The following is a 16151-nucleotide window of genomic DNA, read 5'->3' as shown; positions in this document are numbered from 1 at the left end:
TGGTGTTAAGTTCATTCCTGGCTGCGAGTTGTCATTTCCAATCTTTTGACATTTGGTCAGTGTGAACTTGAGGATCTAAGTACATACCGTCACTTTGTGCTGTCCGGTGAGGTTGGGCCACTCGCACAGCAACTGGGTCTCAGAGAGCGTCAGAACGCACGGCGTCTCTCCGATAAACACAGTGTAGTTAAGTCTGGAGTTACCGGGAGCTGCAGGAATCAAATTACGACCCTGTAATGACAAAAAAAAAGAAAAAGATATCATTAGATATGAAAAGGAACAATAAAATATAATTAACATGAATTGTTTTAACATAAAAATGTTTTCCTCATGATTCTCAACAGGGCTTTGTCATGTAACATTTAAAAGCATCAACTAAGATAATAACTATAATTTAAAAAAAAAATATTATTGGAATAAACAATATTTAAAAAAAACGATATTTGTTGGCAACAAGTAATTTATGTGAAAGTATAATATTTCATATAAATGTAATTACATTATATATATATGATATGAAAATTAATTTAAGGTTACAATTTTAGATTTGCATTTATTTTTATCATCATCATCATCATCACGTTTACACACAAAAATATTAATTGAAGTTTAGAATTTTCTACATTATTTCTGCAAATAAATATTTTAGACTTTAAAATAAAAAATAAAAAATATTAAATATAGAATATTATTATATTCTATTATACACACACAATAAAACATATAATATAAAATGTAATAAATTTGAAAAATAAACACTACATATACACTACATATGAAAATGATACATTTATATAAAAAAAAAAAAAAAAAAGTGAAATTTATTCAAATTTTCACTTTTAAATTCACTTAATATTGTTTTTTGTGTTGGCAACAGTGAAAATGTTGGCAGGGAAAATATGTTTATAGAATGTCTATATATAGATATCTAAAATATTCCTTTAAGATGCTGGAATGGGTTTTCAAGATAATAGCAATGGTCATGCAGATATCGATTTAAAAAAAGCTAAGAAAACCCCAGAGGCTTGAACAGATACGAACATGTCCTGCGACTGATCTCCTCAATGGAGATAAACAGGAAGGAAAATAAAGGTTGGAATACTCTGCGGCCACATGGACAGAAGGGATGGGAAAAAGAAATGTTGATGAACAACAGAAAAGCACCCCCCCCCCATCCTCAGAGTTCAGCGAGGCCACGGCACAACGCTCTTTAATGCAAATTCTGCTCCCTCTCCCCCTCTCATCTCATCCGCGCCGCCAACCCCAGATCAAATTAGATGAGAAATTAATTGCGTGGAGAATGTGATGCATCTCCAGAATATCCCTGATTATTTCACCAAATTGCATTTTCGCATTTTCCTTCGCTTTGCTAATGCACCGGGTTGTTTTCTCTCCCCCCCAATAAGCCAGGCGGGGGATCGGGCATTAAGTAAAAAGGTTTTGTTAATAAATTTCCATTTAACAAAGAAATATCACCCGACATGCTTCGACTCTCACCTCAGTTGGTTTAAAGAAAAGAGAATCTTTCATTACAGGAGAAACCAGCCGATGCCTGTGATCAGCATTTTGAAGTTTATAAACGAAGGGATGAAGAAGTGGTACGTATGGAGAGGACAGTTTCTAGTCATTACTGTAGCTAGATTGTAGTATCCTTTTGCTCCTTTTATTCAGGAAAGGAAAATATGAGCAGAAGAAGCAGCAACGTGATCAGCAAATGACGCAAACTCCAATTGGCCACATAAACCTCACATCAATAACCACAAATCCATCAACCGCTTGAAGTGAGTGAAGTGTACCTTCAGAATGAGGGGCGATGTTGGTTTGAGCTCCAGAATGCCTGTGGGACTGAGGGGTTCAAAGACGGGGTCCGGGTAGTAGCTGAAGCTCTCGTTGACGACCACAAGGGCGTGGACGTTATCCATGTAGAAGCCAATCTCATCCGGTCCGCTGCCAGTCTCAGCAAAGCCTCTATCCGAATCAGCCACCGACGGGGCCAGACAGACCATAACAGAGTTGTTGAAAACTGTGCAGTTCTGAATAGAATAGGAAAAACAGAGAGACAAAACTGAATAAAACTTTTTTTTAAAACAACATTGTCGAGTGTCAATTAAATGTGTTCATTATACAAATTAAGTATAAGTGTTATTTATTTTAATAAGAAATAATCATAATTACATGAAAACAACATCCATTGATAAATAAATAACAATAACATTATTATAAACCACTTTTATCTGTTTATCTGCTAATCTCTTTAATGATTTATTCATCTGCAATATAAAGCAATTAATTATTTTAATTAAAAAATATATATATTATTAACAATAACTATTATTATTATTATTATTATTAACATTAATTTCTAAAACCATCTTCTTTTGAATTTTTGATTTATCTGCAAAATAAGGTTATCACAGATATAGATAAATACATTTAATAAATACATAAATAACAAATGCATTGCATTATTTGCATTACACATTATGCAATTCATTTGATTTAAACATTTGATTGACTACGTAATAATTTATTATTAATATTTTTTATTATTGTTGTTGATTTCTAGAACCACTTTCTTTAGCTTATATTTCATTGATCTGCAAAGTAATGTAATGTATTTAAATGATCTCTATCTTTGGTCATTCCCAGGGAAAAACTGGATGGATAGATGTGATCATTTAAATGCGCTACATTATTTGCATTACATATTCTGTGTAATTAATTTGATTAAAATATTTAATTGATTGACCCTAATTACAATTAAATGGAACACAAATTATGTTTTGTAACAGCAGAAGGCATGTCAGATAATTCTAATGCTACATTTTGTTAATGTGATTATGAGGAACACAGAGGTCACTTAAACTCTGCCTGCAAGAAAAAATGTTTAAATAGAAAATAACAAAAAGCGACAGAGAGACACTTCTGTGACCTTTCTCAAGATAAAAATGCTGGTAAGAATTGTGTGTGTCTCTGTTACAGAGTCCTTTAAGCAATACAGCAGCGGAGGAACATGTGGAAGCTTTTGTGAGATGAACATTAGAAAAAAGTATGAAGAGCCTAGAGATGTCAGGAAAGGACAAGGAAACAGGAAACTTACATGGAAGGACTCGGCAGAGCCGTACTTGGCACGGATCTTGGGTTCTTGAATGGTGGCCAGGTTGGTGCCGCTGATCGTAAGCAGAGTCCCACCGCTGGGAAGAGAAACAGGAAGTCATTATCGAAACATGATGGGCACAGATCTTGCACAATAACCCAATCAAACAGTCTAGCTCAACACTTGGCCTTGAAATCTGAGGAAATATCAGTCTATCAAGCTTTTCATCCCAAAGGGAGGTAAAACAGAGCAGAGGTAATATATCCCATAATCACTTTTGGCGATGAGACACAAAAAGGATTTTCGTGAAGAGCCGGGCGTTTAAAGACATTCTACCTCTACATATGCGGTACCTATTTCATAAGTCATAACAGATTAGATGATATTCACAGAGCCCATCAAATCAAAAAGAGATTCATAGCTTTCAGTCAGCTTCTGTTAGCTTCAAGGCTAACTATATGCTAGCACACTTCTGTACTTATTTAAATTCCTTCAATTCAGGCCAAAAATGCTCTTAAATCAGAGAGATTTTGGGGGTAAAAATCTGCATTTAGATTGAGAATGTCCCTCCTGCAAATGTACTCGCCTCTATTTAATCAATTGTGATATTTCAAGTACAATTTTGCCAGGCTGTGATGTAAACAAAATGCTACTAGCTATTTATAAAAAGAGACAAGTCATTTAACTTCGCCCTGCCCCAACTCAATAGGAAATCTGTTAACCCTAGAGCTCGATATGTCTTACCAGGTTTTTGGAGACCTGCTCGTTCACAGCACACTGTATGTGCGGAGTTCTTTCAGTCTCTCTTTTCTATGTCTCTGTCCATCTCAGAGAGAAATCCCTCTTAACTCCGGTACAAGCTTCAGAGAACAAGAAATAAGACACACTGCCAACAAACAGATCCTCTGCCTACCACTATCTGAGTAGATATCTCATTCCAGTCACAATGTTTGCAAGTATGCAACTGTACACTTGATGTATTGCAAGCAAGCAGCCCTGTTATTGTTTTACTGTGATAGCAACCAACCTCAGTACTCAAGAGGAGACCTTACAAATGACATTAAACCAGATGTGCTAGCTGAAAATAAGTCAACAGTTTAACTATATCTACTAGCATAGCTAGTTTTGGGCCTTACTTTTTCTTGGTTTATTTCTTGTTTGTCCTAACTTTTGATATCTTTGCATCCGTCTTTAATTGATGATGCTATATGTACCTTCGGCTCCTGTTTTTTAGGCTTATCGAACACAGAATCGTTTCAAGATACTAATTTGCCTAGGGTTCCCTATTCTGACGTCTTGTGTTCACAAGCTTGTTGACATAGGCGGTCTGTGAGTTTGAGTCTCACACTGTACCGACACTGATGTCTCTGCCTGTTTGCCTCTGTGACACCTGCTGCGCCGTGGCCCTGAAGGGCATTTTCAGCTCAAATCAATACAGCTTCAGTTGGTGCACACTAACAGGCTCTGGGGCCACAAAGTTTGAGTTCCAGTTATGTCTTTTCAAGCTAGGGGTGACTTCTGCACAGGCACAGTCATTTCCGGTACTGCTTTGATCCCTGAGTGTGTGCGTTTGTTTTTCTGAGGCAGATAGAGGGGGGAAAGGTACTGTGGTATACATTCATGGGGGATAATGGCCCCGTTCAAAGCAGGGCTCAGTGGAGAGAGTGCACGCTTGACTGTGGTGGCCTGGGTCAGCAACAAAACACACAATCACACAGTTGTGAGTATGTGTGTCGTGACATAACCAACTCACAACTCTTTTGTGAGTATGCGAGTAGAGGAAAAGCCAGGAACTTCTTTAATCAAACTCAAATATAATACAACCCACACACATTAATTTAAAATATACCATATCTATGAAGTGCCAAACAGGAAATAATTATATAAAATCTGAATATATAAATGTAAATTGTGAATATATAGAAGTAAATCAGAATATATATTTATAAATCTGAATATATAAATGTAATTCAGGACATATAGTTATAAATCTGCTATATAAACGTAATTCCAAATATATAGTTATAAGCTTAAATTTACAGATACAAATTGTAATATACAAATGTAAATTATGAATACATAGAAGTGAACCCGAATATATAGTTTTAAGTCTGAATATATAAATGTAAAATTTGAATATCTACTTCTAATATATTAAGATTTACTTCCATATATTCACAATTTACAGTTATATATTCAGATTTTATATAATTATTTTCTGTTTGGCGCTTCATACATATCTTAAAAGTACTACATACACAATGTATAATTACACACAGAGTACTACAACACAATGTGTATATATTATACCATTTTGTGGTAAATTAAATATATCACTATGTTGATGTTTAGACAATCTCTTTCTTTCTAAAATGGGATTTTTTTTGGCTTATATTAAGCCGTAATGTAAACCAGACCTTATTCTGTTTAGTCACTGGTCTGGTTACATGAGACTAGGAACATAACCTGAATGAAACATCAGAAGTCATTCAAATACCGCTTTAAAAGCAAAAAAAAAAAAAAAAAAAACAACTAAAAATTGTTATACACAGATGCCTACTAAGTGCATAAAGTCAATAGTTTTGCTATATAGGTTTACATTTTTCACCTTTTTGCACTCCGAGAGCGTACCGCTGACACCACACAAAGGTAAATAAGAAAGTGAGTGATAGAAAGAGAGTAGGAGTGAGAGAGAGAGGGAGTGTTGAGAGCTTCTTTTCATCTACAGGCTTTTAAAGAGCTCGCTCTATAACCCGCAGGAGCAGTGAAGTTGCAGGTGATAAGTGCTCCATCCTGCCTGCCCCATCTGACACTGTTGATGGTGTTTCTATAGACTTGTTGTTTTTATTTCACCCTCGACACCAACAGACCATACATGCTTTAGTGCAAATCACTGCTCCTCCCTGGAAAGCTGCAAAAACATCACCTAACGGCAGCTCTGCTCGCAGGTGCAGACGTCTGATGGCGTGAAGGGAGCGACCCCTAAAAGAATCTCATTTTTCAACCTCTTAATGAGTTCTGCTCATGTGTCAAGAGAAAGTGTAACACAAATGGCTTTGTATCGATTTTTATTACTTCTTTGTTGTTCCAACTTCCTTCAGCGAGGTAGAAGGAATTGCCACGATTTTTAATTTTGCCATTTTTTTAAGAGAGAAAGTAGAAATATGATAGAAAATAATGACAGGTGAACTGGGACGCAAAGTGGGCCAGATTTGACCCCATAACTACCACATGAGCACCACAACACTATGTTTTGGAGCACGTATGCTAACCACAATTCCATTACAAAAAGTGTAAAGGTGAAGAGTATATATTTTTTTTAAACATCAAAATACCTTCTGTTGAAGCTCGACATATCTAGATCCAGTGTAAAAATGATCTACAAATTATATTTTTCTGTGAGCAATGATTGGGCCACAATCAGCTAAGGTTCGTCATTTGAAACCCCTAGCACATTTAGCCACAAATCATTTTGAAAGTAATCATAAATATATCATTCCTCTGTGTAATTATCGTTATAGTTGTAGTGTGAACATGCCTAGTCTCATAGGATTTGAATGATTATTAAAACGTTATAGTTATCGTTATTATTACTGTCAGACCTCTGTTGTGTGTGTCTTGTGTTTCCACGTGCTCCCGGTGTTTCATGCCCATATTTGGTTTGTTTCCTGTCCTTGTCTCATGTCATTAGCAGTTAATTCTTGTCTAGCCGTGTTTGTTCTGATTATCCTGTGTATTTATAGTTCTGTCTGTTCCACGTTATTTTGTCTGGTCTACTCGTTACTCCCCGGTGTTTGATGTCTGCCTTGCCTTGTCCTGCCGTGTTGTCTTCAGTAAAGTATGTTATTTGAGTTTACATCCTCGTCTGCGTGTTCCTTGTTCCTCCCTGCTGTGTGCACCGTGACAATTACAGTTACTATCTTTGATGTATACAGGCCTTAAATCTCCAATATAGTTAAAAGAAATTTGATGTGTGCTACTCAAAATTACCTTAAAGTTACCGAAACATTGTTCTCCATCTTCATGAAAACAAAAAATATAAATAAAAAGATAAACAAATAAATATGTATTTATTATTATTTATTTTTATATAAAGATGAAGGTCAATAAAGGAAGGAAACAGATTCAAACTTCCATGATTGCTCAATGTATTAGAGCACATAAACAAACCTCTAGGCCAAGGTTCCAACAAAACAACATTGTAGTTAGGCTTCCAATCTATTCTGAAGTTAACAACTCAAACGATGGGCCATGTAACAGTTGTTTCGCCTACCTAGCAATGCTCCAGTCCGGGTCTATCTTCAGGATGGTGGGGTCCTCTGTGTAGTTAAACTTCACCTCAGGGTTCCTCAGCTCAGCAGAATCAATGTCCACCATAACCGGAGTGCTTCCCGCATTCACGCCGCCCGGGGTCACGCACACAATCTCTTTAGAGCTCCGCCTACAGTCATGGAGGAAGGCGTGTTAGAGAAAGAGCAACTGAAATGTTTACTGTAATTCTCATCACAATCAGAGCATGTGCCGTGTAAGCATGCCATCACATTCATATTTCATCATGACACAGATTCTGTCCTCAGTAAGAGTTAAGTATGTTTGATGAAGCTTCATCATTTGTGTTAACAACCATATTGGGTTTCAAAGACTTGGGCTCTGTTTTTGTCTGTCTGTCTGCTTTACTCTCTCCTCCTGTACTGGAGACGTGCCTGCAATCTCCATGCACATCCTCTTAGCACGTTGCCATGGGAACGCTTTTCAAGATGCACACCCCAGAAATCCTCTGAAGACTGCACATATTTTGACAAGGTGGTTGTCACAAACAAAATATAAATAAAAATAAAAATTAAAAAATGGAAGAGTGCAAAGAGAGCGAGTTGTGGAGAAAAAAATTTCCAGAAATTTCCTCAAAGGTAAAATATACAGACATTCAACGGAATGAAGTGCAAAACGTAATCATTGCTTTGGGATATTTTTTTTTAGAGATTTTGCATTTTAAATATGTAATTTGGATTACAGACATGTATAATAAATTTGAATATGAATTCACTGGATATTATGAATGGAAGACACAAAACACACACACAAAAAAAGTAGCAGGGCATATGAATGGGAGGTTTCAGTTGAAAAATGAAGATCTTATGTCTTTTGAAACCAGTTTGACTCTCTCTTCCGCAAAACATAAAAGCAGATGTTTTACAAAATGTCCAAGCTGCTCTTTTCCATGCAATGAAAGTGCAATAGTGACTAAATTATTTACTGAAATGACTTTCAGTAAATAATTAATTCAAATTTAGACTGGTCCTCATACAATGATATGTTATGGATTAAAATATAGTGCAAATGTCGTATATGCTACTTTTATAAATCTTTTTTTTATTTTTGGCACTTTTGCCTTTATTATGACAGGACAGATCAGAGCTGTCAGGAAGCGAAGTGGAAGAGAGAGCGGGCAGGATTGGGAAAGGTCCTCGAGTCGGGATTCGAGCTCGGGACACCCGTAGCACAACAGCACGGACTGACTTTTATAATTCTACTACAGTCTCTAAAGTCTAAGCAAAAATTCAGTCATATTTACTCACCCAACTGTTGTTCCAAAATGTTTGGTTTTCTGTCTTTATAAAAGTTATTTTGAAAAATGTCTCATTGTTTCAGAGCAGAACAATGAAAGTCACACATGGAAGTCAAACAGGTTTAGAAAGACATGAGGGTTAGTAAATAAAGACAGAGCTTTAATTTTTGGGTGGGCTATAACTTTAATTGTTAGATTGATTTCTGGGGATTGAACACCCCTAGTCTCCATCCACTTTCATTGTGTTAAAGCAAGCAGTGTGGACGTTCTTCAAAATTTCTCCTTTTGTGTTCTGTAGTAGAAAGAGACTCATATATAGTTAGACCAACGTGGGTGAGTAAAAGATGAGGAATTTTTAATTTTGGGGTGGACAACTCCTTTAATTGTGGCTTTTTTGGGGCATGAATCTACTTCGACCTCCATCCATTTTCATTTCACTGAAGTGAGCACCGTGAACATTATTCAAAACATCTCTTTTCTTGTTTCACACAAGAAATCCAGGTTTGGAACAATGTGAGGGTGAGTAAATGATGAGAGAACATTAATTCTTGAGTGAATTATCCCTTTAACGCCCTTGCACAATGGGTTAACAGGAAGTGGACTTTCTCTCTGAAGTGAACCCTGACTCTGAGACCAGGTGTGGCTGACGTCTCAGTCAGCGAGAACCACGGTAATCCACATTCTCTCCGTCTCTCATGTCTGAGACTTGGCAGCGAGACAATGTTTTTATTCTCCGCTGCAATGCAGAGCGGTCTGGTGCTACAGATAGACAGGCGGACGGCAGGAACACTCATTCACTGTCCCCGTCCACAAACGGAAGCGCACAATCGACCGGGACTGCCTGTGCCATAACGTGGCTGATGTTCTTGCCTTCAAAGTGTCTCTTTATGCTGTAGATACACGCCGAGAAAAAAAAAAAAAAAAAAAAAAACGGGCCTGGGCGTTTTGACTGACGGAATGACAGGTGGATGTGCTAAGGTGAGAAGCCGGAAGACAGCTTTTTGGAAGGATACAGATAAAGACAGAGAAATACAACTTGGCAGACGAATAAGCAGAGAGAGCGAGAGAGAGAAAAAGGACCACATTAACAAGCGAGTGGAGACTGTACGTTGGCAAATGCTAAACCAAAACAGCCAACAGGCTAACCATCAAAACGACTGGCACAGAGCCTATGGAACATATAACACAGTCAAACAAACAAACAGAAACTATAAGACAGACAGAAACACAAAGTTAGAAAGAAAGCCAGACAGATGGAGGGATAAAACGATAACAAGACAGACAGAAGGGCAGCCAAAAAGACAACTGTATGATTTTTTCATAGTTTGGGGTTTTTGCCTTATTAAACTACGGAATCTTGTTCCTGCTATGGAATAAAAAAAATAAAAAGATAATTGTGACTTACCTCACAAATCAAATTTTTTTCTTGCAAGTTCAAGTTAATATTTCTCAATTATAACTTTTTAGATATAAACTGCAAGTTTATATCTCGCAATTGCAAGTTATAAAAGAGTTTACATCTTGCAATATTGACTTTTTTCCTCAGAATTTCCAGTTATAAACTCGTAATTTTGAGTTTACATCTTGCTATTTTGACTTCTTTTTCTCAAAATTTCCAGCTATATACTTGTAATTGTGTTTACATCTTGCAATTTTGACTTCTCCTCAAAACTTCCATTTATAAACTTGCATTTGTGAGTTTACATTTTACAATTTTGAAATTTTTTCCTCAGAATTTCCAATTTAAATCAGCAATTTTTACTTTTCTTCTCAAAATTCTGAATTTCTTCTCAAAATTCAGATTTTACATCTCAAAATTGTGATTTATTTTTCCACCCCACTTTTTTCTCACAATTGCAAGGTTATATCTCATAATTTAGAGTTTCCTTTTCAGAATTGGGAAACTGCTAAATGGCAAGCAGGAGATAAAAGAAAATAATTACTTTTTAAAGTGACAAGGGTGGCGCCCAATGCTGACTGCAACAGAGCTGCCAGCGTTGAGATGGTTTCCTTCAATAGTGATTCTGGTTCCTCCTGAAAGAGGTCCCTGAGCGGGCTGAACACGTGTGAAGTACGGCGTCTAAGGAAGAAAATTACATATTGAAGAAGCACATTGTTTGTTATTGGCATCTTATTGCAAACATTATTATTAAAATGTATAAAGCCACAAACTCTTTGCAAGCAGAACCTCATTCAATACTGATACATACTACCGTTCAAATATTTTGGGTTGGAATTTTTTTTTATGTTCACCCATAGCCCACTGAAGTGATTTTTACATTTTATTATTTGTTTTTCTTACTTGAATGCTTCTGGTTAAATGTAAAATTATGCAAAAGTAATATCTGTTTCTTTCTTATATTTCTTCTACTGTTGTTTTTTTTGCATCTATTCTTATTTTTAATAACAAAGATCAAATAAAATAATGGCTATATAGTGATTTATTAATATAGTAATTATTATTAAGAAAGGAAATGGAGAAAACATTGCAACATTGCTAGGTGATGTTGCTTTGGAACCTTTAGAAAATTTTAACTTGATTTGATCAAAATTGACTTTGCTGACATTATCGCATTTTTTGTCTGATTTCAACAAATCATTCATTATTTTTAAAGCATTTTTTAATGGAGAATACAAAAATAACTGAAAAATAAGTGACCTGTGACTCAATGTGCCAGCACAGGTCACATATTTTATAATGTAATTTATTCCGGTAATGGCAAAGCTGATGAACAGAAAGTTAGAAATAAAGGTAGCGCATTTATACACAACTTTGGAATTATATGCATCCAATTTGCATTTAAATTATCCAAAAGACAGGTAGATCTGAATGTATCTGTAGGATTAAGTGTTTCCAGACTCTTAGACACTCACCACAAAGGTGAAAGCCCTGGGTGAGAGGGCTCTGTAGTCAGCCAGGCAGTCTCTCACGCACACCTCCACCTGGGCTTCCTGTACGCGGTATCCTGTGGCATCATTCAGCAGACACACAATCCTGCAGAAGAGAAAAACATCGGAATCCTCTTTAGAGTTTGTGACTAACAGCACCACTAAGTTAACAAAGGCCTCAAGGGGACGTAGGTAAATGGATGGATTTATATGATACGGCACAAGTAAATATTATTTCTATAATTAATCTGTGTCTGATTTATTAGTCAGCCCGGAATCTGCAGACTTTTTTCTGCATTTTCTACACTGATTTCTGCACTGCAAGGATTCTTGATTTAGATGTGGTAAAATGTGTTAAATGGATCTACTAGACACTTATGCTGAAAGAATAATCAGTAACCAGAACTAACAATGTGGACTGAGACTGACAGATTGTACAGTGAAAAGTAAGAGTGCTATAGACCTATAGATCTTCTTAACAATTGGCATGTTGTTAAACAACAGTAGAATCCACAGAACACACTGTATTTATATTCCTCAAAGCCTCGTTTTCATTTCTGCCAAAAACTAAATATGGCGGTAATCAAGTCAAGTCACTTTTTTATGTGCTTTATACAATAGCGATTATTTCAAAGCAGATTCACAGTATTAAACAGGACAGACAAACTGAAGCCAAAAAACTATGTTTTACCCACCTTTCCGCACTAATGTATTCCTCTTCAATGGGAACACAGGGTACTTTTCCCAGCCGAACGCCTGTCATAATGTCTCTAAACTGCAGACCCAGGTTCTCTCCGGTGATGGTGAGTCTGGTTCCGCCTTGCCGTGGTCCGGTCTCAGGAAAAAGCTGTACAATGAGGAAAATAGAGACATTAGTTTGACTGGAGATGGAGGAGGAGATTTAACTGACCATTATACAACAAACCACATTTTATTTTTGGACTTTGTGCCATGACAGGCAGAAGACCAGACAAAAGACCAGAAAATGTAACAAAAAAAAATTGTCTAGGCATTTTTCTTTTTAATTCTGATATCTGTAGAACATATAATGGACCTCTGGTCAGTGGACAGGTCTTGGCATTGAACCCTGTAGCTCCTTATAGTCTTGCAGTTACAACAAACTCCGATGCCTTGCATTTTAATGGAGACAAATCACGCCTTGGCACAGGGGAGCAGAAGCCCCTGATGCTGGGCTTGGTAAGACACCTCCCTCCAACCCCCCCTCCATCCATCCTCTAATTGAAACTTATTACCCAGGCTCCTGGATCCACGCTTCAGAGCCGCATGGCGCAAGGCAGTAGGATAATGTGATTTATTTAGTCGGATTATTCTCCGTAACGAGGACAGGTGTGGCATGACAAAACAAATATGGTGAATGATGTGCAGAGGTAACAGCAGGACGGCGCCCCGTAACAGCCATCATGAGGTAATTACAGGTACTCTGTATGCTTGATCTCCCAACCACAAGGTCTCCACAGAAACCTGGAGACGGCCTCGGCTGCATCACTGCCACAATGGCTGGGGGCCTAGAATAGAGCCTTGGGGGACCCCTTTTGTGGAAAATTATGTAGCATGGCAAACCATATATTCAACAAGTGTGAAATGAGAATATCTGCAATGAAATTCTCTTTTTATTTTGTAAGTGCCTCAGCCATACTGATAACTGAAAAATAATTCCATTTCAAATGGAACCTAAATTAAACTGGCCACACAACACAGGACGTTGAGGTAGAATTTGATCTGGAATGGCAGGAAAATTAATTTGAAAGAAATTCACCACAGTTTTCTGGGAAGTTTTTCATTTTGGTGCATAAAAAATAAAGGCATGCATTTGCATTTCTATATAACTGAAGTAATTTTAATTCCACATCATTCCAATTCAAAGTTGGAATGTGAGAGGCATTTTCAGTTCAGTTCTGAATGGCGTACAAACCTGTTGCATACATAACTGGCAAGAGCTGGCCAACTCAGATTGGTTTGGCTGACTACACACAACTTCCTTATGTCTGGAACAAGGCTGGGAGTATTGATAAAATTAGCACTTTTGAGAAAGAACAATTTACTGGATTCGCCAAATTCCATAACAGCACAGGCTGGTTGCTTCACATATTGATCAAAATAAACTGCAATGTAGAGCCGACATAATGTAAGTCTGGCCTCGCAATACTCCAGTAACCCCAGGAACTGGTCAGTACAGTTATAATGCCTCAGTCCACACTGCAATGTCAATACAACAGCCTGAGAAGCAAAATTAAATCCAAGCTGTTTTGATAGAGCATGTTCTGTATTACAGTTGTCTTGACCTGAAAATCACAGAACTTGGACTGTCGCTCGGGATTACAGTAAAATTAACCTACATTAGATGTCTTTTATTATGTTCAAAAAAACAATTTATAAGTTTCTAATTAAATCAGCCTTAGAGCGAAATGATAGATAAAAATAATATCTCTCAACACAAGTGGGAGAACACTAATGTACACACATGTTCTCCCCCAGGATCTTGTTAAATTATACACAGTTAAGTAAATCTCCCTTCATTATCAGCTCTGGGTAACGATACATTTCAAAAAATATATGCAATTACTGAGATTAAAGTGCACCAGAATGCATGAAGCCTCCTGCCGATTTCCAGTGGCGAGATTATTACTGTTTGTGTGTCGCGTTCCCCCAGCCCTCCGCCAATAGGTGGGAGGATGACAATGGTGGGAGAGTGGGAGGACTCAGAAAAGATGGCGAGTGAAAAGAATAGGGGCAGATTGGGGTGTCTGAAGACCCCCGTCTTCCAGATCCCATCCGCCCACAAGCCACCTGCACGTTGAGTGAGGCTTAACGCTTTCCTGATGTTGCATTTGTCTGCTATCTGTTTGTCGGTCTTTCCCTGATCTTCATCAGCAAGGTGTCTTTCATCTTTTGGCAAACACAGAAATGCAGCATGGCTAAAATCTTTCAAAAAACAGTTGGTGACAAATTGCAGTCAAATTCCACTGGTTGAAACATCTACTTGCGCTCTTCAGCCAGACATGCAACACAGCTCTGTCTGGCACCCCCTTTTCCGTACGTCTACGGCTGCATGCTTCCTGATGTAATTGAGGTTAAGTGTCTTTGCTTACGGGTACAACAGTTTTATTTGGGATTTCACCCAGAAAACATCCTATTTATAGAGCCTCCACCAATCTACTGAAGAATGGAAAAACACATCAAAGTTCTGCCATATCTGTCGCTTCATTTATGTAGCTTTCCGGGGCCCTAATTTGCTTCCTTTTCTCCTTATTTTCCCATCCAATATTGCTAGTTTGTAGCATATGTTCTCAAATCCCTCTCCCCCTAAGCCAATCTTAGAGCCTCGTATAGACCATAGAGTCAAAAATTGGCTTTTTGTACAGAGCGATGCCAATAAAGAATACAGCATAACGAAACAAGGAGAGGAAAGCGGCCTGTAATTGGTTTCAGAGGGGTTGTTTTACATGTAGCTTGGTGGCGTCCAATCATATCCAGACTTGGATGGGACGGCAGCAGAAGTCTGTGTCCCTAAAGGAACGTGAGGCTTAAGACTATTTTCATTTGTTACCTACATGAAGAGAACGCAAACCAAATCATCCAATCAGAGGCCTACCACCCTTCCATTGCCTGTCTGACTTCATCTCGCTGCATGAAAAACAAGGCAGAACAACATGTATATTTTACATATTTCAGTGTCAAAGCTTATCAGAGCTGCTTACTGTTGACAGAGGTGTGATAAGGGTGTGTGTGTGTGTGACAGAGAGAGAAAATCCCAGATAAAGAAAAGGTTGTTTGCTATAAGAAACCTTGCTGTTGCCCCCGGTTAGGTGCGTTTTCCTCTGCTGTAATTAGAAATGGAGAAAATCTACACTCTGAGCAAGTTAATGCGATATCGATGCCGAAGAGGTGCATTTTGGGAAAAACAAGAGCTAGGGAGCAGCTTAGGAAGGTCTTTCCCCCATGATTGTCAGGGTTTCTCTATGTTGCAAAACTTACGGTAACTGCCATTGAGATGAATGGGAAAGCTGAGCAAGTTAATTCAATATCGATGCGATATCTCTCCAGGCATTATGAACTTCTATGGCCCTTAGAATAAAAGAGCAAAACTTTGCAACAGACAGCTTCAACTGAGATGCAAAACAGCAGACAATAAGACAGACATAAAGCAAATTCAATTACTACTCATACCCAGGGGTCTCTCTGAGGAGACAGAGACGGAAAATCCCAGTTTAAATACTCTATTCCAAATGAAATTAGAAGCTTATCCACAGGCTAATATACTAAGTCACACGACTCTGACGTGAATGGAGGAGAAGCAAGGGAATGAGCGTGGTAGGAAAGGACAGATTGCAAGAATATACTGTATAGGGATAGCATAATATTACTCGAGTTAGGATATACATAAACTTCATGCTCTGGGCCATTAAATGATTTGTACCGATAAATACAATTAATTTAATAAAGTTAATTTTTAATTGCAAAAAAGCTGAAATGTGATGAAAAACGTCAGCTAAAAGTTATTTCAGTTAAACAAGACAATATTTAAACACTGAAGGTATTGTACTAAAATTACTAACTGATAACTAAAACTAAAATAAA

The 16151-nt window shown here is 37.4% G+C and overlaps 1 protein-coding gene across 1 annotated transcript in view; it reads right to left on the bottom strand.

Annotated features, from left to right (window-relative positions):
* Nucleotides 1-16151, bottom strand: part of LOC306861051 (plexin-A1-like) — a 234207-nt gene that overhangs the window by 40044 nt on the left and 178012 nt on the right. Inside the window, exons 13-19 of the mRNA XM_079403120.1 lie at nt 12248-12399; nt 11538-11658; nt 10607-10743; nt 7371-7538; nt 3101-3194; nt 1797-2033; nt 88-231 (exon numbers count right to left, since the gene is read on the bottom strand). Coding sequence (XP_079259246.1) covers nt 88-231; nt 1797-2033; nt 3101-3194; nt 7371-7538; nt 10607-10743; nt 11538-11658; nt 12248-12399 — 1053 coding nt within the window. The remainder of the gene's footprint in view (nt 1-87; nt 232-1796; nt 2034-3100; nt 3195-7370; nt 7539-10606; nt 10744-11537; nt 11659-12247; nt 12400-16151) is intronic.

Source organism: Barbus barbus, assembly GCF_936440315.1.
Source record: "Barbus barbus genome assembly, chromosome: 41".
NCBI lineage: Eukaryota > Metazoa > Chordata > Actinopteri > Cypriniformes > Cyprinidae > Barbus > Barbus barbus.
The sequence above is the reverse complement of the archived record's forward strand: the minus strand, read 5'-3'. Positions and strand labels throughout refer to the sequence as shown.